This window comes from Conger conger, chromosome 18 (assembly GCF_963514075.1).
Source record: "Conger conger chromosome 18, fConCon1.1, whole genome shotgun sequence".
Taxonomy (NCBI): domain Eukaryota; kingdom Metazoa; phylum Chordata; class Actinopteri; order Anguilliformes; family Congridae; genus Conger; species Conger conger.
In genome coordinates this window covers 10,295,452-10,318,752 of record NC_083777.1, presented here as the reverse complement: position 1 = coordinate 10,318,752, position 23,301 = coordinate 10,295,452, and the positions used below count along the sequence as shown (strand labels likewise).

Here is a 23,301-nt window from a genome sequence, read left to right as displayed (position 1 = left end):
AGTCTGTGTATGTCTGTGTGTGTCTGTGTGTGTGTGTGTGTGTGTGTGTGTGTGTGTGTGTGTGTGTGTGTGTCTGTGTGTGTGTGTGTGTGTGTGTTACAAGCCAGGTCCATGAGGCTCTGCATCAACAAAGCTCATGGCCTGGAGACCCTTGTGAACAGTACGCCCACCATCAGGTTTTTCATTATTATTCTTTTTAATATGACTATTCTATACTAATATCAAGAGGACGCACATATGCCCAGTGTTTCCTTGGCAACATCACTACCCTCAAATTCTGCAATAATGGAGTTCCCATCATGGTCTCAAGAGGTCAAATTATTTCAGAATACAAGCCAACATTTTTGTAATATGGGCACAGCAATTCAAGACATGGCAAAAATGAATCAAATTAATCAAAGCAGAGCACTACAGCCAAGACACTCCAGCATACAGACAGCAGATAATGGTGTGCATGGTGTGCATGTCTACAGTAAAAATACTGTAGACATAGGCTGCACATACCTCTTTCTACAGGTTCAGGGACGTTTATATGAGTGGCAGTGACCTAATGCTATATTTCAGTTAAAAGTCTAACGCTGCCATTTTAAATGTTCATTAGCCATTTGTTTATGCCTCTGTTTGTACACTCTCTTCCAGGAAGTACTGTTGGTCAGAAACAATTTCCTGTGTATGCAATGTCCCCCTTTATCACTTACCAACAGTGACACCTTCACTTACCTCATCCTCAAATTCTTTAGGTCCTAAACGTTTCAGTTGCAACACAGCACACATAATATAAATTATACTGAATGTCAGGACTCATTACTCTAAAAAATCTGGGCGACACACCAATACTGTTAATGCGGCATTTACTTTACTTTGACTATTGTGAACTTGATTTGTTAATTTAAGTATTTAGAATTCATTTGAACTAAAAACTTTTCCTGGGTCTGCTCTAACCAAACAGTACTGAATCCATTACCTCACTGTGCCTCCACACCCTGGTGGTATTTTATATTGGTAGTCCATAAGGTACTCTAAACATTGGCCTTGTCTCATCCTGTAACAGTTACGCAAAATAAATCGGACAGTTTCCAGAAGTCCTAATACACCCATTCGATTCAATCTCTCCATTATTGAGGATACGCTCTGCATGTCAATGCAGTTGGTGTGCCTGAGGGAAAAAAAATAAGCGAACTACACACACACACACACACACACACACACACACACACACACACACACACACACACACACACACACATATTCAAAGACGATAACAAGGTGAATGAGGTCACACAGGTGCAAAGGTCAGGCAAGGTTGACAAACCAAGAAGACAAACAAGGTATGCGGCCAAAACAAACACATGGCTTAGCAGGACTACAGGATAATTACATGATACTAAAACAGGTTGCGTGATTGCAATGTATATAAAGGGTTGGACATTTTTAAGAGCCAACACCAAGAGCAATGGCGACATACTTTGTTACGACAGAATTTTAGAGACTACAAGTGTGATTTCCGTTAAATAAAATGACAAAAGGAGGTGAAAATTATACAGAATGCTAATTGTTTGAATTCAATCAAATGGCAAAAGAACAAACTCAAGCAAACAGTTTTGAGATGGCAGATTAGCATCTGGGAGCTAAGAAACAATTATGGACATGCATATGGAAGAGAACTGCATAGAGTTGACTAGACACAGTTGGCTGTGTCCCTCTCAGAAGTACTTTAGCATGAAAGCAGTGAAGAAAGCAAAACTAATGCACAATGAATCTGCAATAGTGATGTTTTTAACTCAAAGACGTGTCAATGAAATTACAGGAAGAACAAAATGTGTTTGTTTCGTTTTTTTAAATCCATTTTATTGTATCAGTGGTTAAAAGTCATAAGAATCTGAGGGCAGAAGTGTTTATGCCTATTTGATAGTTTTTTTTTCTTTTGTGCAGCTTGATCACTGAATAAAATAATTAAGATAAATCAACATTAAAAAAAATAAAAATAAATGATTTCCATGGTTTTTCCTCACAGAACATTTAAGAGCAAACAAATTCCACAAATGTTGTAGTGTACTATACCATAAGAACAGTAGGCGGTTTCATTTTAAAAGTCCAGTGCTCTGCAGAAGTGCACTGTGCGGCCCTCAAGCAACTGCATTTTTAAAGATCGCCACTTTTAGAAAAACGCCATGTTTAGAGTAAATTAATTCAACATTTGTTCAAAATGTTAAAAGCTGGTCATGTTGCCCAAGATATCACCGGGTTGTTAAGCCAACAGTACAGAAGTCACTTGTTCCTCATATTCAGTTTGAAGCACATTTAAAAATGCAGCCGTCGTTTGTCATTTAACAGAAGTGCGCATTGAGATAGACAGACCTATCGCACGCACTGATTCCATTTGCATGAGCCCTGTAGGTTTAATGTAGGTAGGTCTCTCCTACCCGTGTTGGCCACTAGTGACTAAAGAACAACACCCTTACACTCCAAGCAGGTGAGATGTTCTTTAAAAACACTGGATACGGACTACAAATTTGAGGCTGCCTACTCATAAACAATAATAAAGTGTGATATGAAGACAGTTATGTTTGTCCATTTTTATATATTTTCTTAAAATAAAATACGTACCAAATTTAAAGAGATTTTAAAATCCGCCATCGATTAAGAAACTCGCTATACAATTTTTTAAAAAAATTTACACCATCTCAGCTGCCATAAAAAGTATAAAAGTATCAATATTCACATAACTATACAATAATTCTATCAGTAGGTCCAAAAAATCCTGGGTATAATATATTGTATCCCAAATATGTAAAAAAAATAAAAATGATTCACCCAGTGCTAAAAAAAAGGAAAAAAAAGAAAAAAACAAACAAAAATAAAACTATTTATATAGATTTTCAACAGTTGTGATATATTCTAGACTTACAATAGTGCAACTACCTATTTTTATCTTAAAATTCTTTTTATAAAAGCATTGGAATTTATTTAGATTTTTTTTTTTTTTTTTTTTTTAAAGGAGCAGACCTGTGCAGATTATTGCCGTGGAAACGAGATGAGCAGAAGGCACGCCGATTCCTGCGATCTAGCCGCGGGAGCTGGTGAGGGTTTGGAGATGAAGCTGGGGGTCGGACACGAGGGGCCGGGCCGAGGTCGCGGACAGACTGGAGCGGGCCGGGGTGCGAGGACAGGATGGGCGGGGGGCGGGGGTGGGGGCTGTTGGGTGGTAGTGGTGGTGGTGGTAGTGGAGAGACACAGGAGGTAAAATGTTTCTGAGGTAAGAGTCTCACACAGACGTGGTCACAGTGTTATTGACCTCGTTCTTGTTGGAGTCCAGGGCTTTGGCAGCGTTCATGTCGTTGCGAAGGTTCTCGGCCGCCTTCTTCATGGACTTCAGCTCGCCGGGGTGTGGAGTTGCTCGCCGCAGTAGCTTTCCCTGTGTGGGGGGGGGGGGGGGGGGGGGGGGCAGAGTCAGCACGCCGTCACTTAAAGCCAACCGCCTTTCATCGTTCACCAGCGTGAACGATTCGAACAATGTGATGCAGTGAAACGGCCATTTGCAAACCGCATTAACCACGGTTAGGGTCACCAATCTGCACGGTCATGGTTAGTTCTCTACAGCTATTCTTATTGCTTCTGGTGAGATACCAAGACTAACGTTGGTGCGACTGCATGTTCGCTGGGGTGTCAACACACTCCAATTAACACTGACATACCTGAACACAGCGGCATCGAATCGAAAGAAATGCAGGTTTCCACATACACGCACAGAGTTTACTCTTGTCGTTATCCTTTAAAAATCGGATGCTTAACAGTTGAAAAGCCACCAAACCAAAATGGATAAAAGCCATTTCATCTGGATGAAGAGTAATGGTGATATCTCCTTGTATTCTGCCTTGTCAGATGACCCCCCCCCCCAACTGACCATTTCATCGTCATTGTCGTCGTCTTCCTCCAGGAAGCGGATGACGCTGATACGATTGGCAGCTTGGTCGTCCCAGGTGTCGTCTGCCGTGTCGTTGACCAAGCTCTCCAGAGCACCACAGCGGGCAAGGTTATCCAAGCCTGAAACCAGATTCACCACAGTTACTCTCATTCACACACCTTTATACAGCAAGGTTATCCAAGCCTGAAACCAGATTCACCACAGTTACTCTCATTCACACACCTGTATACAGCAAGGTTATCCAAGCCTGAAACCAGATTCACCACAGTTACTCTCATTCACACACCTTTATACAGCAAGGTTATCCAAGCCTGAAACCAGATTTACCACAGTTACTCTCATTCACACACCTTTATACAGCAAGGTTATCCAAGCCTGAAACCAGAGTTATGCTCATTCACACACCTTTATGCACCAAGATTATCAATGTCTAAAAATTTGCCTGAAACCATGGTTATTCTAAGTTTCAGTCCAAAAAACTTAGCATAGCGTAATTTAGGGACTACGGATGTCAGGTCATCATTGTACATGAAACTTAGTTTTCAATTGATCATCCAAGCTAAATAAAGTCCATTATCCTCATCCACTCCTTTATTCGCTCAAACTGGTTTCAACACAAACCCTTATTCTCCCCACCTGGTTTCTGAACAAACCCTTATTCAGTCAAACGGGGTTGTGCATAGGGCGACTGCTTTCAGAATGAAGCGCTATTCTTGTGCTGTTTTTGCAGCAGACATTTTATTCGCCCAAACTGGTTTGAGCACAATTCCTTCAGTCCAACCGCCACTCACACCTGCCTCCCACACCATACAACAAGCCCCTTCCTGCAGGGCATGATGACAACACAGTGATTCTCTAGTCAAGTCAGAAGAAAAGTCTGCTCAAGTCAGAAGAAAAGTACAGCAGTGATTTTTACACCATTGTAACAAATTCACTGCTTTCTTAGAGGAGGAGGCATCCTCACCAAAAAAAAATTTAAAGCCACCTTCAACAAATAGCTCAAGGGTAGAATAACGGTGCCACAACAAGCATTTAGTTACAAGGCCAGATAATATAGCATATTGCTGCATGATACAGCCGCCCCCCCCCCCCCCCCACCCCGCTCTCAAAAAAATAAAAAGAGCTATAGCATATGAGGGATCCAAGCTGCAGATCACGGTTTCAAATCCCCAGATTAGTCCCTGGCTTACCGCAAGAATATCTACCCCCACCTCTCCCCGCCCTTACATCTTCTGCTCTGAGCAGAGGCTATCCGCAACACGAGGAGCACAGGCCCCACGCAGCCATTCAGCTGCACAGGCCACGGCCAGGAAAACGGGGGTGTCACCCGCGCTAAATAATAACACGGAGTGAGAGGCGGGCGTGATTTGATGGGGCGGCGATACTGACGCCACGCGGCTGCCTGTGACCGTCACGTGCCGGAAGTTTCTGAGCCCCGCTGGCAAGGAGCCGCCGCTAAGCCTCCTTAGCTGTCCAATCCGCAGGGCGGCTCTCAGACCAGGGGATCCCAGAGGCCAGGACCAGCACCACCTCAGACCAGGGGACCTGAGAGGCCAGGACCAGGGGATCCGAGAGGCCAGGTCCACCACCACAACCGGGTGGTGGACAGGCCTCGCCGTACTCGAAAGCAAATGAAGAGTTTACCCTCGGAAGACCAGGCCAGTCCAATTAAGAAGACAATGACCAGCATGGGAGGGTGTTCACTAGCAGTGCCACAGAGCGTCATTTACATACTAACGGGACAGACTATACAGTTTCGGAAAACATGCTACTGCAAGGGATTTCTGAAGAACCGGAGATGGTGTGCACGAAATGTGAAATACCTGAGCACTGACTGCCTCCGGACACTAGTGTAGCATGTGCTCTGAGGGAGCGTGAGTTAAATGACAGAGATTGAAATGGAGAGTGAGATAGCAATGGGGGGAGAGTGAGAGAGGAGCGAGGGAGAGAGGAGAGAGAGACACTTGCATGATAAGCAGAGCTATACCCAGATAATCAGATCTAATAGCTCACAGCTAACCTACCCACCCTCAGCTCTCAGCATCCAGTGCATGTCTCTGCTTCAGAAAATCCAGCCAATTTCTCACTCAATCAAGACAGCGAAGAACTTCCCTGTCCAGGTCTACCTTCATTACCATTTAAATTGTTTTTTCCTCAGGCTGGTTTCAGTAACTGGGCATGCACACTCCCAGCATTTAAGACCCATGTGCGATTGCCTCTGCCCTGTAAAGGGAGGACAGCTTTCAGGCCGTATGTGTTTTAGTGAAATAGTTTTCTTGGCAGATGGGAGCCTTTCTTCCTTATACCTACCATTTCTTGACAGGTGTCATTTTCTCCACTAATTATCATACCATGATTTGTTTGTCATTTGCTAGACTGACACAGAGGCATGCTTCTGGGTAAACAGACAATCCTGCCGTATGGTCAGACACAATCATTCGGCTAATGAAGAAAAACAAATCTTTAACACGTTTCAGTTGAATCAATGTAATTCAGGAAGACAAACCCAGCTTACTCAACAGATTCATTGGTTTCGTTTGTCTTCCGGAAGAAGCTCGATTTCACTTTCCATTCACAGGGAAACATGAACAATTACACAGCATTCTAGAAGGTGGCTGATGCGTGACATCACAATGACCTCACGGTTCACAGGCCACTGTGATTGGCGGAAGGCGGACTGAAGGGTGAGAGAGCCGGGGTTTGAGGGTCACGGGGGGGGGCTCTTACCTTGCTCCTCTGGCTCAGAAAGCTGCTGAGGGAGCAGGACGCAGGTGAGCACCTTCTCCCCCGACTCGGGGTCCACATCCGTCTGGAACGTAAGCAGCGGCTGGGACTGGTTCTCCGATAGCCAGAGGGCCTTGAGCCGCAGCGAGGTTAAGGACATGGGGAGGTACATCAGCCTGGGGAGCAGAGACACTTCATCAGCCAGCTGAACACTGATGTGGGTCGATGCAGTATCAACAGCCTTTCGGTGTATAGGTAAGGGATACCACACAGTCGTCAGCCAGTCGGAGGGTTGCTGGTTCGATCCCACCCTGGGTGAGTCGAAGTGTCCCTGAGCAAGACACCTAAATCCCAATTGCCCCTGACAAGCTGGTTGGTGCCTTGCATGGCAGCCAATCGCCACTGGTGTGTGTGAGTGTGTGAGCGTGTGCATGAATGGGTGAATGAGAAGAATCAATTGGACAGCACTTTGGATAAGGCGCTATATAAACGGCAACCATTCACCATTCCATTTACATTGATATGCATGTAAAATTCTAGGAATAACTTTGTTTGCCAAAATATGATGAATCTGCCTGGACACGATTTGTAGTTAGTCCTCCGGGGGCAGAACAGCGCTCCCACTGAATCAGAACGTGAGAACGTGAGAACGTGAGAACGTGAGAACGTGAGAAGGACGCCAGAAGAACTGGATTTCTGAGCCGGGCCTCGGCGAGGCGTTTACCGGTTTCCGGAGACGTCGAAGACGTGCAGCTCCGTGGCTTGAGAAATCTCGGCGGGAATCCGCGTCAGGCGGTTCTCTCGAACGCAGAAGACGTTCAGACCACAGCAGCCCCCGATCTGGACAGCGAGCGGCGAGAGGAAACAAAAGGGAAGGGTTGACAGAAGGACGAAAGCGGTATCAGCACAGGGATGTGCATGCCCTGCCCAGGGGAACAAAAACAGCAAGAATCCCAGCCCAACCCTTCAGAAACTGGGCCCGTCTCCCAAGTGTCAGAGAAAGAGAGGTTTTGTTTCAAGAACAGAAGGGCTTTTCATGTTTGTCTCTGAAATAAATCGCAAAATCTTCTTCTGTGAATGATCACATCCAGGTGTAACCACTCTAAAGGTGCGCTAAAACAAAATAATACACATTCAAAGTTATCCATCTGTTATGTTATTACAGCAAATGCATAATTTAACAAAAAGTTAGGAAGTGGGATGATCATTCAAAGAATTATATCTATAGCTATGCATGGGATTTTAGCTGCATATTTGAAATAACAGGGGAAAGGATGTTGTTTTTTGAAAAGCCGTTGGACAGGAACCTTTTTAAAAGAAAACCCAGCCCTAAAAAATGCTGTTCCACCTCAGAGCTGCAGCAGCTCAAGTGTCACATCCATAGCCAGTCAACATGTTTCTCCAGAGGAGTTAAAAATAAGAGCATTTAGACCTGGGCCAAAGTGGACCCCCAACGGCAAGGCTAATGTGCAGAGATTAATCTGCTGATGAGCCAGTGCCCAGGCCTGCACACAGTAATGGCGTCTCATCAAGTTAAAAGGACAAGCCTAAGCTGGGCTGCTCTTCCCAGGGTAGATATGAGGAAGGAGGCCAAACAGACATACAAAGAACAACAACAGAGTGACATTCATTAATCCACCCTACAGCAGCCTGACCACAGTCAAATATGGATCTACAGTTGCATCTCCACTCAGTCACCTACGTTATAGGTACGACACACCTGTGGCAAACCGGGGCTCTCTCTAAAGAAACCCAAACAAGTGTCCACTTCTTCAGCCGACCGCACTTACAACAGCAGCTCAGCCGGGAGCCCAGTGTGTGGCAGATTCACGCGTCATCATAGTCAAAGACCGCAATCATTCTGCTGCGGGTTCTCTGGAACGGAAACTGAAAGCACCAAAATAATGACTTCTTCCTTCATCGTAAGCTAGCGCACAACCGCACCAATCTACAACGCTAATTTCTTGGGAAACGAGCGTCCTACAGGCAGCTGAGGGACGAAGCTGAGAGTTGTAATGGGACTTTCTGAAGCTCACTTTGGCTGTAGGTTAAACTGGAGCAGTTGGAGGGACCGCATTACACAGACTGGAAAATGAAAGCAACAGTATGGCTGCTGTGTACATTTTCAGACATCAATAAAAAAACACCATTTTCATCCATTTCAGTCTTCCAAAAGGGAGGTATTTTTCTCAAAACCAATACTGCTAAAAGAACAATGGTAGTGTTGCTTCTGTTTTTAATAAACCAGAAGAATGCATGACAAGGGATGCTCCAAGCACAGATCTTACACTGACTGTGGACTGTTGATTTGATATATCAAACAAGATGCTCCCGGAAGGTATCATTCTCTATTAGAAGTTAAAACTATGTTTCTCCAGAGAACATAAACTAGACTGAAATGGATATGCCGTTTTAAATTTTATTGACAAGGTGAAGAATTAATCATTTGTCAGAGAGAAAACCCAGGTGTCCTTTTCCAAGTTAATTTAGAAGCGTTTCATCCAATCGCATTCAACCGAAATAGTGTATTTTGGGAGTGAAAGCGATGACGTATGCATGCTGGGAAAGATATGTGAAACAGCAGGTGTGTAGGACCCCCGTTCTTGGCATTATTCAGACACTGCAGTATTGTGTAATCAGTACAGGCCTCGATTCATACAGGCTCTTCTGGAAAGAACAGAAGGCTCCAAAGCCAGCCCTCTGGGACGACAGGCGCACAAATGCAAACCACGAACACAAAGCAGATAAAACCAGAGAAAGGAAAAGCAAACAAGCATTGCGTGCCTCGCCCTAACTGCCGTTCAATAAACACAAAAATATAACGTGCGAAACAACCCCCCCTCGTTAGATGCTACACGTACAGACGGACGCACAGGGGGGACACTAAGCGTGGCGAAGCTCAGAGAGATGACATGACAGTGCGTTGCTCAAAGTCAACGCACTCGCAGGCCACGGCCTCCGCAGTGTCGTCGGTCAAGAGGTCCGGCAAATTTCAGAATAACTGCCACTTGGGAACCAGATTTGGCGACCAGAGGTCTGCGGGGATTTGTTTTTGGCAGAAAAACCGATCTTGTCAGAGCAACGTGCATGCAGATCAGTTCTTAGTGGTCACCAGAGCAGGCGGGCAGTTCTGAACTCAGGCTAAGGGTGATAAATGGTCCCAGCAGAAGAAGGCCAATCAAAGGCAAAATGAGAAGTTATTTTGCTTCACTTTGATACATTCGCTAACATTAACCAATGAATACCACACACACGCACACGCACACACAATGCAATAAAATGTATTGCTCCAATACACAACAACAACAACAACAAACTCAGGATGGAAACCATTTCAGACAATTGACCGTGAATAACTATAGGCCTGTTTTATTGATTAAAGCTCCAGAACATTTCACCACACAGGGCTTAAACCGGTGCAGATTATTCTAAACAGGAGTTAACAATCAAAACACGACCTCAATCAAAGCACTGTTGTGTGCGCAACATTGAAAACTGAGTTACGAAATTAGAACATCTGACACCTAATTCACTGGTGCCCTCTGTGAAACAATCACTCAAGTACAACAATCACTCAGAAGTTTTCAATCATTCATCTTCAGATGCACACAGAATTTTAAGTGATTGATGAAGGTCGAACAAGGCCGCAGAAGTTCACAAAGATCGGCCGGCACCTCCCACTCTTCTCGCGTTTCAGTAAAGTGTCGAGCGCTTCTGAGTAGCCAGTCAGATGAGCTCCTGGGAAAGACCTCCTTACTGGTCCGTCACATGACGCACACGTCGAGCGACACCCAGGACTTTGTCCCCAGGAGTATAGCGCATAGTGGTGGGATGAAAGTAAACAAAGGTGAGATTCTGCAAGCTGTACCTCCACCTCTCACATAAGACAGAACTAAACTGCTTTCTTACAAAGTGCTAGGGGTTTGAACTCAATCAATGATTAATGTGACTATCTTGGCTGAAATAGGCCAGGGCAGAGTGATCCATTTCTGATGTATGTGCGGGGTGCTCCACCTCTGCTACTTCAATACCAAGCCAATATACTATCTAGAATAGGCATCAAATTTATCGTAATACGATTTATCATACAAAACAGGAGTCTTAGCGCTAAACACTTACCTTGCACTGGGAATATCTTTGAAATCTGGGAGACTATGCATGGCAAGCAACTAGTGTTTAGATTGATGGACAACTGCATGTACACACAAAATACACGTTGTCCACCTCTACGGTATCTCTACTCTCCTAAATATACACAGACCCACACGCACCACAGCACCCCACACCATACAATACGATACAAGGTTCATCTACAGTTTATCACTGAACAGATACAAAGAACATCTGGAAAGTCTTTCAATCAATGAACTTCAAACGCGTGACGTTAGCTTTTGTCAGCTCTTAAAATGCAGCCGGGGCTAGTCCGTTCTTTATTCTCCGCTCCAACATGGTCTGCCATCTTGTTTTCCCGAGATGAAACGAATGCGGGGTCTGTCTGAATTCACGCCTACAGCAGAAAATCTGGCACCAGGAGGTGAGAATGACGCTCCGCAGTGTTAGGGCGAGAGCAGTTTAATTACAATGGCAACCCACACACCACGGTACCTGGAGCCTCATCTTGCTGCTCACGCAACTCACGGCTGGTCCCTACATGCATTCAGGCCCAGGGGGAGGAATCCAGTACCTATTTATTTACTAGTGACAGTGCACATTGATCGACAATTTCAGTTTCAAATGAGCTCATTTTCATCTGTAGTCCCTGACGTGCATGTCTTTGGACTGTGGGAGGAAACCGGAGTACCCGGAGGAAACCCACACAGACACAAGGAGAACATGCAAACTCCACACACAAAGGCGCAGGCGGGGCTTGAATCCAGGACCATCTTGATGTGAGGACACGGCGCTACGCACTGGACAGTTATTTCTGCTTAGGGCCCTTTTGTCACCAATAAACACTGAGCCCTGTAAGGGCCCTTACAAAAAGATTTTTAAATGTTGCAAAAAACACAGAAATAATAGTTTCAGTTTTCAATGGAAATAGCAGGGGGATACAACAGGTGCCCTTCTGCAAGCTTAACATTATTACCATTTTTTTTACTATACTAAAACTCAACTTTCTTCAAGTCCAACCAAGGCCATTTGGTAGGTAAGAGTTATCTACAGAACAAAAAAAAACTAACCGTCTTGTAAGCACATTCAGTGCTGCCTACTCACAGACTCATCACCAAATGAATTTAGACGTGACGAGGAACACAAACAACGCCGGGTCTTTTTCCCATAAGCGTCTCAAAATAGTCAGCAGCGGGCTTTCATATCTCCCTCTAATACATCCTACCTCATTTGGTAGTGTTCTTTAAGGTCAACAACACTTTTCACAAGGGCATGCAAGGCCGAGTAGTTCACCAAACCTGCTCCCGATGTTGCAAGACTGTCAAACTGTCAAATCAACCTGAGAAGGCCACAAAACAGGTCTGCTCACCGCCATCAGACTGGCAGTAATATTAGAAAAATACCTGGTGCTATATACATATTAGTATATAATATATATTAGTGCTATATATTAGTATATAGCACAATCTGGTATATTCACCCTGACAGCGGTGTCCTGAAACATGCTCATCGGGTGAGGTGTTTGGTTTGTGTTTCTTTAAAATTCCTGAGAAGTTAAGTCCGCAAAAACCCGTGTAAGGCACTAGGCATCACATTCAAAAAACAAAGAATCTTTCCTAAACCTTCCTACTTTCCTTCCCTTGCATGCAACACACGAGAAGCAGACACTGTAGGCCATTTTGAACTCACAAGTGGGTCTACTTGTAAAAGAAAAGAACAGAGGAGCAGAGCTGAAAGCAGATTTTCAGTGGGAGCAGGCCAGACTCACACCCAGTGGGTGGTAAGCAGGTGAGTTCCACAGAGCGATTTCTTCCCTGCTACGAACAGGCCTGGGTTTGTGCCAGCTGGCCCTATAGATGCCAGGTGTGAGATACGCATCGAGTCCAACACTGCACGGTTCTGATAGTTTTACATTCTATCCAGCTTTGCTACTACGATGGAAAGAATAAAAATGTTATTTTAGAGCTCACATTAAAACATTTTTCCATAGCCAAGGATTTTGGTTTTCTAAAGACTACTGCAGATCCAATCTTTAAAAACTGAGACATTAAACAAGGATTTCCAACAATGAGAGCTGTAGACAGTAATTTTCCACAGTGAAAATCTTTGTGGAAAATTAGGCATATATAACCAAGTTTCATGTGGAAATTCAGAATTCTAAGAAAGATCCTAACGCAGTACTGCAAATAATATTGTAGTGTCCATACAGACATTGCCAAAACCAGCACCAGGAAAGACAGATGCCCAGACAAGTGATAGCGTTTCAATCTGAAGGTTCATAGAAGTACAAAAACATGCATACCTCTTTTGGTAAAGATGTTAGTCTGTTCCGATCGCAGTTTAAGTTCGACAACTTCTTCAGTTTTCCAATGCTCCTTGGCAAGCTCTAATTAAAAAAAAAAAAAAAAAAAGAAAAACAGGAAACGTTCACATTTAGATGACATGCATGATTCCCAGAAAAAAAAAAAAAAGTGTGACCTAGATTACTTCAACATACACTGAACACGTGACAATACAGGGTCAGAGGGGCCTCCTATATGGTAAAAAAGCATTCATCATGACCCTGCTAGTGCTGACAGTGAATCTGCAATCCAGCCAGAGCAGAGCCCAGAGAGGGAACAACTACACAGGCCTCACACAGCCCTGGGGCCTGTGTCAGAAAGCCAGTTTACAGGGTTATCCGGATAAGTGCACTGCGTAAAAAAAACCCGTAAGAGCAACTCTTATTACGTACTTCTGTCCTAGTTCCTGGTCTTGGGGCGTTTTCAGTTTTACTAAGTGCAGTTATCCAGCTAATTCAGTAAGCGCCATGACATAGGCCTCAGGTCCATTAGACACCTGCCATCTGCCTGCACTAACTGCAGGGATCAAGCCAGCGGACTGAATGCATGCTCGTCCGTCAACATGGAGCTAGCCGGCTCCCTCACACATTCACGCGTGTTGCAGTGATCATGAATTGGGAAAGCCGTGAAATAATGCATGAAGGCATTTAAACATTTTAAAAACAAATAATGGAAGTTCAAGGACCAAACCAAAACCAAATAAGGCATAAAGGCATTTAAACATTTTAAAAACAAATAGTAATGAAAGTTCAAGAACCAAACTCTAGGAATTCTTTACAAAAGAGGAAAAAACGTCAGAGAGCAGCAGCCGGGTGACTCCGGGAACAGAGGGCACACCGGGAATCTGACTGCTCAGCAGAAGAGCGCTTCAGGAAGCGCTTTGGGCGACACCCCCAGCACATGCTGGCACCGGGATATAAACAATTCCATTAGAGGGGGAATCCCATTGGATTTACGGACTGTAAACAGCTATACCACAGCGGTGATAGGCATCCCAGTCTCCATGGTAACAAACCTACCCAGGCTCAAGGTCACTACAACTAATTTTGAAGGAAGTAATTCACCCCTGAAAGCAATTAAGGATTTTGATTAAAGAAGCAGAGAGAGGAGACCATCGCTCCGACATATACACAGACCAATTTCACACTGGCCCAAGGAAATGCCCCGGTGTACGCCACTGAGCGAGTGGCCTTTGTTAAAACAAGGGGCTTTTAGGAAGGATTTGGGTAACTAATTATTCGCTTTAATAGCGCTAAAAATGCTCCCGTTCAACATGACCTCCAGCCAGAGTGGGTTATCTGGATAAAGGTTTCAGTGCACGCAGTTGTCTGGTTTCTGGTTGCATCCATATGAGCGTGTATCCAGCACTCTATGGTGGATCAGCTGACAGCAGCTCGCCCCTGGAGAGGGAACTGCATAGCCAGCACTCTATGGCGGGGCCCCCTGAAAGAGGCTCTCCACCGCGGGACTCACCAGCAGCTGGTTCTCCGTCAGCACCAGCTCCGTGAGGCTCTCGCAGTTCCCGATGCTCTCCGGCAGCTGCAGCAGTCGGTTCTGATCCGCTTTGAGGATGGAAAGCCGCCTCAGTTTCCCTGAAGAACAAACAGCAGAACAGAAAAATGTAACACGGAGGGTGGAGAAGCGTTCAGATACAATAGAGACAATGAAAGGCTGCCAAACAGCAATGAATAAAAATAACTTCAGAATGGTTCCTTGGTTGTGTGTAGTGTACGGAAACTTCTGGTTAATAGAGCTGGGCCAGACTCTGTAAGTCAATACTGTAGCCCCGGGCTAAGAGACCGTCTGTACCCGAATTGCCAAAATTATCTGCCAGCCTCCCCAACTCCCTCCTGATTCTACCGGCAGCATTCCACAAAGCTGACCAACTGTTTTCTGATCTACTGATCCCTAAAGCCTGCCTTTAACTAGAACTCCATCCTGTCATTACATTCTAAGGGCAGGTAAAACCAGGCCAGGCAACCTCTCAGTGACACACAGGCTTTTGGTAAGAGAACCCCAGGGATTAGTACTTGGTCCAATCCAGTTCTCCCCATTACACAAAAATCCCCTAGCTCCATTACTTACTCTCATGGGCTTTATTTACAGCTGGTATGATACTGAACTCCCTCTCCTTTCCTTCTCTCCTTCATTCTCTGGATAAATAATCAGCATCTCAGACCGAACCTCACCAAAATGAGCTGCGCCATCCCCCTGCCAAATCCACTCAATCCAAGATCTGTAATCTGTATTGATCACACATGCGCGCTTCTGTTCCAGACTGCCAAGAGCCCTGGCGTGACACCAGACAAGAATATGTCACTAGCTGCCATAGCATCAGTGGCTCAGATCTGTGGATTCTTCCCCCGCAACACCCATTTCTCACCACCTACTCAACCCAGCTCCCAGTCCAGACACGAGTCATCGCCCATATGGACTGCTGTGACTCAGGGCCACCAGCTCAGCTCAGCTACTGCTCATGCATCATCAGATTAACGGTTCACATTAGTTCAAATAACTGCTATGGGGAATCTGCTCCCCCTTATACTGTCTCATACAGACAATATAATGATTTATCTAATCAACAGCCTTTGTTTGTGGTTTGATTTGCTCAGTCGTTAAATCAGGTGTGTGAGTCCCTGGTTACAACAAAAACCTTCTGGCAAGTAGGTTATGAGGACTGGAGGGGAGAAACACTGCACTAACTGACTCACACTCACACACACAGACACTCACTCTCACACACACAGACACTCTCACACACACAGACACACAGACACTCGCTCTCACACACACAGACACTTACACAGACACTCACACAGACACACAGACACTCGCTCTCACACACACAGACACACAGACACTCACTCTCACACACACAGACACTCGCTCTCACACACACAGACACTCGCTCTCACACACAGACACACACACACACACACACACACAGGATTTAGAGGCTCAGACCTATGCCCTCTGGCAGGGAGTCGATGAGGTTCTGGGACACCAGCAGGTCTGTGAGCGAGGTGAGGCCTCCGATCTCCTCGGGGAGGTGCTCCAGTTTGTTCTCGGACACATCCAGGCAGAGCAGACTCTTCATGCTGCCCATCTCCTGCAGGGGGCAGACAAACGCACCACTCTTTACCGTCACCATGGAAACCCTTCCTGACGGCTGGGGCAGGGGTCACCACAATGCAATATGCCACTAATAATCATAGCCTGCCAACACTCGGCTGCAACACAATGCCATGCCTTTCCACCATTTACTACAGTTTTAAAGGAAATCAGACTTGGGGCTTTGAGAATGCCAGACTGCGAAAACAACCAATTATTCATCTTCAGTGCGGTCTATTTCAGCCTTGGTCTTTTGCTATAAACATTCACAAGTTGAGATTCACATGAAAATCAGCGTGGAGAAAATTGGTCTACCCCTCCCAGGTCTATGGGGGGACAAGAAAAGAGATAACTGCCACATAGTCCTTATAGTCTATGCTACTGTATCAATATATTCAAACACGCTTACTGTATGCATTAACATTTTCACTGATAATCGAATGTTCCAGACATTCCACAGCAATGAAGTCCATTATGAGCTGCATCTTTAGAAACACTCTACTAAAGCATCGCAGGCTGTAGGGTTGCCTCTAAAACATCACACGATATGGCGATTAAGGAAACACCAATACACAGTTCCCGAACATCTGAAGACATGTCGGCCATACTACAGATCAGATCTTCCTTCAGTTTCAATGAACAGAGCCTCAGCTAAATCAAAAAACACACTGCACAAATTTTCAAAGAAAGCTCCTACTGTATATAGAAACTGTGAAAGGAAACATCTGCTATTTAATACAGAGAGTTTCTGAGAACTAAAGATCTGTCAGGTACTGCATGTTTCAAGCAGGCCCATGGTTTAAGTTCAAGGTTCATGCAGAAAGTGTGACCGCAACTTAGCACCAAATGGTACAATCAAATAAGAAGATTTTCTAGGCACATCACAGTGATGAAAATCACTTGCTGTTCACACTGCAGGTCAAATAAGATATACATTTCCCGGCTTCAATGACTGATGTATGTGACTCTAAAGACTACAGACTGCAGGAGATGCTATCCTCTGAAATCTGAAATGTTTGAACTGATGTCTTCACTCGCTGTGGTAATTAAAGACCCTAGTTGAAAACTGCTACCACCCATTAAAAGAGAAGGGTTTTAAGAAGTAGAGGTTCAGCCAAAATTTCCAAAACTTGCTTTCTCAATCTGCCAAGCTTTTGATCCCCTTCAGCTGACCAGCTGGGTAACCCATTTCCCCCTGTTCATTACTGTAAACGAGCCACGCTCTTAAATAGCATTGCAGGTTAAATATCAGTAAATTAATAATCAATGGATGTTGAACACTTTGCTGGTTACATTCATGTTAATAAACTGGTGTTTACAGTTTAAATAATTTGCTTGTGTTGGGCACTTTGCTAGTTAAATACAGATTAGCAAATCAGTAAACTGATGTGGGTCACACAGATGTAAATAGTTGTAAAGTCGTAGTTGATGTTGGGCATTTTCCATGGATTAAAAGTCTATAGATGTGGGACACACGGCAGGTTACAGAATGTGTTAGGTTTTGTTCCTTCGTTTCTAATTTGGTCAGCATTTCCCATTCAGCCAGGGCCGACCTGTGCACTCAAAGAACGAAAACAACTTACAGTTTTAGTCCCTCCAGACATAACAGAGCCTGGGAACAAGACAAACCAAACAACAGGCGTAGGAACTGGGGTGGGCTTACCGCGGGTATGTCTGCCAGTTGGTTTCCATCCAGCCACAAGTCCTTTAGGCTGACGAGACAGCCTATTGTTTCGGGCTGCAGAGGGGAAAAGAATGACAAGCTTTTAGAGAACAGGGGAAGGAGAACATCTGACAGCAGGTGGGTCACACACAGGGGAGGCCAGCGTCGCTCGCGGCAACACCCTTGTGGACAACGGTGGAATGTGAAATATCTGTTAATAGGCAAGCACTGATTTATATTCATATTTCTCTACCTCCTCCTAGAATCTCTGTGCACTTTCTTCATTCTCATTCTCAGTCTGTCTCTCTGTCTAATAACTCACACATTCTCGCTCTTTAAAACACAGGCAGGAAAAATGTACTAAATATCGTAACACAAGTGATGTGTTAATCTTAGGGTCTTCAAATACAAACAATTTGTGAGTTATATTTTAGACAATTCCTTCATTTTTAGTGACGTTTAATGTTGTAAGAAGATGGCAGTACAGTCACCCAATGACCTGATATATGAGAGACAAGGCATGAATGTGTGCATGTATGCTCGAATTAACAATAAAAATAACGGACATATCAAGAGATAATTCTGTTTAAACACGGCGTTCATCTCTCACCTTAGTCACCTCCAACAGTCTAATTAGTTTGTTTTCACATTTAGTAGCTACACCAATAGACCCATTCAGATGAACTTACCAGACTATAGAGCTCATTGTTCCCTACGTCCAGCTCCTCCAGTCTGTTCAGCTGAGCGAGGGACCTGTGGAGAAAACCGGCCCTTAGCAACAGGGAACAGAACACTTGTGTCCCACCAGTCAAACCAACCGCGCTTTGTAACGCAAAACGCTATTAAAATGAAGAGACGACAACACCAACCAAATGAGAAGTGCGAACGATTGTGACAAAAAACGATTAATCTATCAGATGGCTGATTATTATAAACAATGTCAGTCACTCATTATTTTTAAATAGTACTCATTAGTAAATAGTTAAGTAGTACAGTCATAGACAGCCATCATGAATGCAAATGAATGCCACCATAGGTGATTGTGTCAGGATGACATCACAATGCAGTTTGTGATAAGCCAATCGAAGAAGGCTGAAACTAGGGGAGATCACATCCGTGGATGATGTCACTCATTATTTTTTAATAGTGCTCATTAGTAAATAGTTCAATAGTACAGTCATAGGCAGCCATCATGCAAATTAGTGCCACCATACGTGGTTGTGTCAGAATGACATCACAATGCAGTTTGTGATAAGCCAATCGAAGAAGGCTTAAACCGGGTGACATCACATCCATGGGTGAAAGACCTATTGTGTTGACTCAGCGAAGACTGGGGTCTCACAGTAGCATGTGCTATTTTACCAAAAGCAGGGTAACTACAGTTCATTGGGTGCTTCTGTTTCTCTTTAGCAAAGTCTCTGTGTACACATACAGTGATCTAAACACAGCAGTGAAACATTCCTCCAACATATGGAGCACACATGTCTATGAGCTGGGAAGGTTATATTTTCCACATAATGCCCAAAGTCTAATTGGCTCCCCACTGCTTCAAAGGCAACAGTTTTCCTAAAACAGCCAATCAGATTGCGATGTCCTTAGCTCAGAACATCTCCGTCGACCGCATTGTAGGTGGCAATTTAACAGCGCGCTCAAAACATGAGTGGGACGCCAGATCTGGTTCCATTTTGTCGCAGTTGTTTATGAGCCACACAAGTTGGTAAAGATGACAGGGCCTGGAGATACTCACTCAGGTAAATATGTCAGCAGATTCTCTCGGAGTTCCAGTGATATCAGGTTAGCAAGACTGAGGAGAAAAGTGTTAGAAAGAGTTAGAAAATAAACACAACAGAAGGGGGTAATGCACCATATGGTGTGCACTACACGAAAACACAACGTCCTGCTGTTATTCGCATGAGCACAGTTTATTGTCTCAAGTCAAGATATTTTTAAACAAAGTTACACAATACCATTTCAATAACTCAATGATATTCACATAGTTAGAGAGGAAACGTCAAAAAAAAACTTGGTACCGTTTCAAACCACAGATGCTGAAAAATTAATAATAAAATGTAAACAGTAATTTCATATTTCTCTGAAGGCATTCCTGAGTGCTTCCTGAAATCTGAAGCCATGTAAAAATGATTACATTCATATATCAATGTCAATGACATCATCCGCCAAAAGTTAACTCATAAACAATGAGGACACAATCCCATCCCCAAGATAATAAAATATGTTCCATGTAAATTATTTTAAACTGAATGTGAATTATGGGCATTAGTGTGCAAAGTTTTAATAACATAACTCTTACACAATGCTACAATTACATATTTGTATGTTACTTCATGAGAACAAGTAAAACGGTTTGCTTTTAAAGGACATTGCTGCTAGTCTCAAATAAGGCCATTAGAGCATTTCAGGCACAGAGATGGGGAATCAAATAACAATCAGCTCATTGTGCCGAGGCACTGTCGCTCCAACAGACACCGGCCCCTTCAGCACAGAAACGATTTCTCCGAGTCCCAGTCAAAAGAGCAGAGATTACGGGAAGGTAGAAGGGGGAAGTTCCAAGGTAATTTATCACCGAGGTTGTCCGAGTCATACAGGAGGACTTGGGGTGACTATGCTGGGGCCTTGTGGGTGTCATGGAAATCGCACGCAGCCCAACAGAGAGTGCATACCGCGGAAATCCGAAACGCCTGTACCGCGCACAAACGGGCAGGGCCGGGGAGGCCTCTCTCTCAGGGGGCAGGTCTGTCCTAACAGCGGCAGGCCCAAGGGAACTGAGCCCGGCATAGCGGGTAACACTCTTACGTAATGGACGCAACATCCGATTTGTGCGCGCGTCTCCCGGGAGACCATTCGCGGCTGCAGGCAGTACGGATTGGGCCGAGCACGTTAGCCGTTCTGACCAATCGAGGAACAGAACGGAAGGCCGGGGCAGAGGTTAGCGCTGGTTAAAAACCCTCGCTAACGAAAATCCACTGTCCGCTTGCCTCGAGGGGCACTTTGAACACTCGCAAAAGTCTGTAAGTGGCACCTGGAAGCGTGAGGGGATCCAATTTGTCCATAGCGTGCTAAACTGAGGGCGGAGGCTGTCGTGTGTTTGCAGGATAAGGGCAGGGAGGCTGGCTTAAGGTTATATTCTTAGGAACACAAAGGCCTTCTGCAGGGATGCCTGCACCACAGCAGAACTGGAGGTGATATCACAAGATGACGGGACTCTGACGGTAGCCGGTGCCTTTACGCAGTAAGGGACGCCACACCGGGGTTGTGCTTTTAAGAGCGCGTCTGTTGAAAAGAGCACTGTTGCGGCTGTGGGCTTACACTGAAAGCCGTTGCGTAAACGGCAGGAAAGCGCCGTTTCGTAATCCGACCTGGGTTTTTACATCAGCTGCGTTTCTCCGCATCAGGTGCTTTTCCTCCGCTGCATTAGAGGAGAATCAGGAGTGAGGGTAAACACACTCCCGTCTAAGCTACAGAGAGGCAGGCCAGGGGATTAGCCGACCAGCAGCAAGGTTTATATCTATAAATAATATCTCCTCAATGGCGGGACCGCCTGGTCGCAAAGCAGGGCCCTCTCTGGCCGGACCGTTTCTCAGAGGCAGATCTGTGCGGCGGATTACGAAGGGTGCGGGGACCAGGACGCACACGCGCGACGGCTAAAACCTTCCCCTGCCGCCTCACCGCACGCACGGCCCGGCAGCTCCCACTGCCTGTTCCAGCGATAATAACGCAGCGCTTTTTAAATCCCCAGTATTTTCAGTTCTCCCCACTGACGAATCACGTGGTCTTCGGTCAATATGGGACAGAGCAGAAGCGCAGTGCTTCTTCTTCTTCTTTTTATCATTATTTATTTTCTTTAATCTTTATTTATGCAGGGAGGTCACTTTTTCAGTGAAGCCCTGCCACAGACAAGCAAATATTGGAAGAAACAATATTGAAATGGTACAAATAAATATGAAGTCATGTCACGACACGCAATATTAAGAGAAAAATATTAAGAGCTTGATGGGTTGCACTGCTTGACAAACAATTAATATGCAGCAGGTGAATGCAGACATAGCAACTGATCAACCATAGAAATCAACGCAGGAATGACCAGTAATGATTTACTGTTACTGCTTTTTATTCTCTCAGTTAAAATAAACATAAGGGCATCGGTTCCCTGACAAATAGTTATGCGCACACAGCTGGCTTACTGCCAGCTAGAGGCGACAGGTAACTATACAAGTAGAAATACATGAGCCCTGGTTCTGGAGAGCCACAGCCAGCAGGATTTTCTTGTTACCCAGTTACTGATTGATTTAAGTAGTTGACTACTCTGTTAACCCACCTCACCAGGTTTCTAAATGCGTCACTGATTCTACTGTGGCAACGGAAAGCAGCAGATACTGTACCTCACCAGTGTAAGGCCTGAGGTCCCCTGCTCTATACATACTGCACACTCTAAGCTACAGGACTGATTGTATTACCGCACTCATCTTTCTTTTCAGACGTGGACTAAGCCAACATGCCGGAGTGTCACGCAACCCCATCTCACAGAGACATTTTTCAGTTCAAACCCCATGTCAGTCTGACTGTGACCTTTGGACCGTGTGCACACTCAGGCTGAACGTATGTCACACTTCCAGGAAGGGATTTAGTTTTCCTGTCAAACAGCCCGCCCAGTCTCCCGGACAATCCCGCACAGACTACTCTCCTGTCCACGTCACAAACTTCCCAGCAGAGTGGCAGTCGCTATAATGTGCAAGACTGTAGTGGGAAAACACATTACAGTCCTTTAACGCAGTTAGTTGATGAGATAAAGTATCCTGACAATGTAATTATGTTTAGCTTTTTCGCCTCAGTACAAACGTGCGCCGAGCCAATCACAGGCCTGCATTTCTGTTATGAGCCAATAGCATTTTTCAGCATTAGAGCCACAAACCAAGGTAACTGTGTCGAATTTTGAATCTTAGGTGGTGATCCAAGCACTGGTAGGGCAACTGGCTTGAGTCCAACTGCCAAGTGTGTGAAAACTTTTTTTGATGCGAGCACAGCAGATCATGCTATGTGTATGCTTGGGAAACTTGAATATGCTCATATTTTACCAATAGTTCATATATTGACTATAGACCATTTACTGATTATAGATAGATCGGCATTAAAAAAAACACTGACTTGTTTTTTACGAGTCACTGTCTCACACAAAACTGAAACAGAACCACATCTTGTCGAGAGACAAAAGCCTTGGCAGCATTCCAATACCAAAGAAGCAGAGACACACAACTTGAATGATGTATGAATATGAAAATCTAGTTATGTTTAGAGCCTTGGGCCTTCAGGAAACAGTATTTCTGATTCCAGAAATTACTCCAACCGCAGTATCAATATTCCCACACATTCACTCAATGTTAGACTGATTCATCTTATTCCTGTAAAAA

At 44.7% G+C, this 23,301-nt stretch overlaps 1 protein-coding gene across 1 annotated transcript in view; it reads right to left on the bottom strand.

Moving 5' to 3' along the window:
- Window positions 1-1,822: 1,822 nt before the first annotated feature.
- Window positions 1,823-23,301, bottom strand: part of lrrc1 (leucine rich repeat containing 1) — a 45,566-nt gene continuing 24,087 nt past the window's right edge. The window contains exons 5-14 of the mRNA XM_061228338.1: window positions 19,623-19,679; window positions 18,565-18,628; window positions 17,876-17,950; window positions 16,066-16,210; window positions 14,575-14,693; window positions 13,062-13,145; window positions 7,374-7,489; window positions 6,653-6,825; window positions 3,905-4,044; window positions 1,823-3,415 (exon numbers count right to left, since the gene is read on the bottom strand). Of these exons, the coding sequence (XP_061084322.1) occupies window positions 3,266-3,415; window positions 3,905-4,044; window positions 6,653-6,825; window positions 7,374-7,489; window positions 13,062-13,145; window positions 14,575-14,693; window positions 16,066-16,210; window positions 17,876-17,950; window positions 18,565-18,628; window positions 19,623-19,679 (1,123 nt within the window). The 3' untranslated portion in view covers window positions 1,823-3,265. The remainder of the gene's footprint in view (window positions 3,416-3,904; window positions 4,045-6,652; window positions 6,826-7,373; window positions 7,490-13,061; window positions 13,146-14,574; window positions 14,694-16,065; window positions 16,211-17,875; window positions 17,951-18,564; window positions 18,629-19,622; window positions 19,680-23,301) is intronic.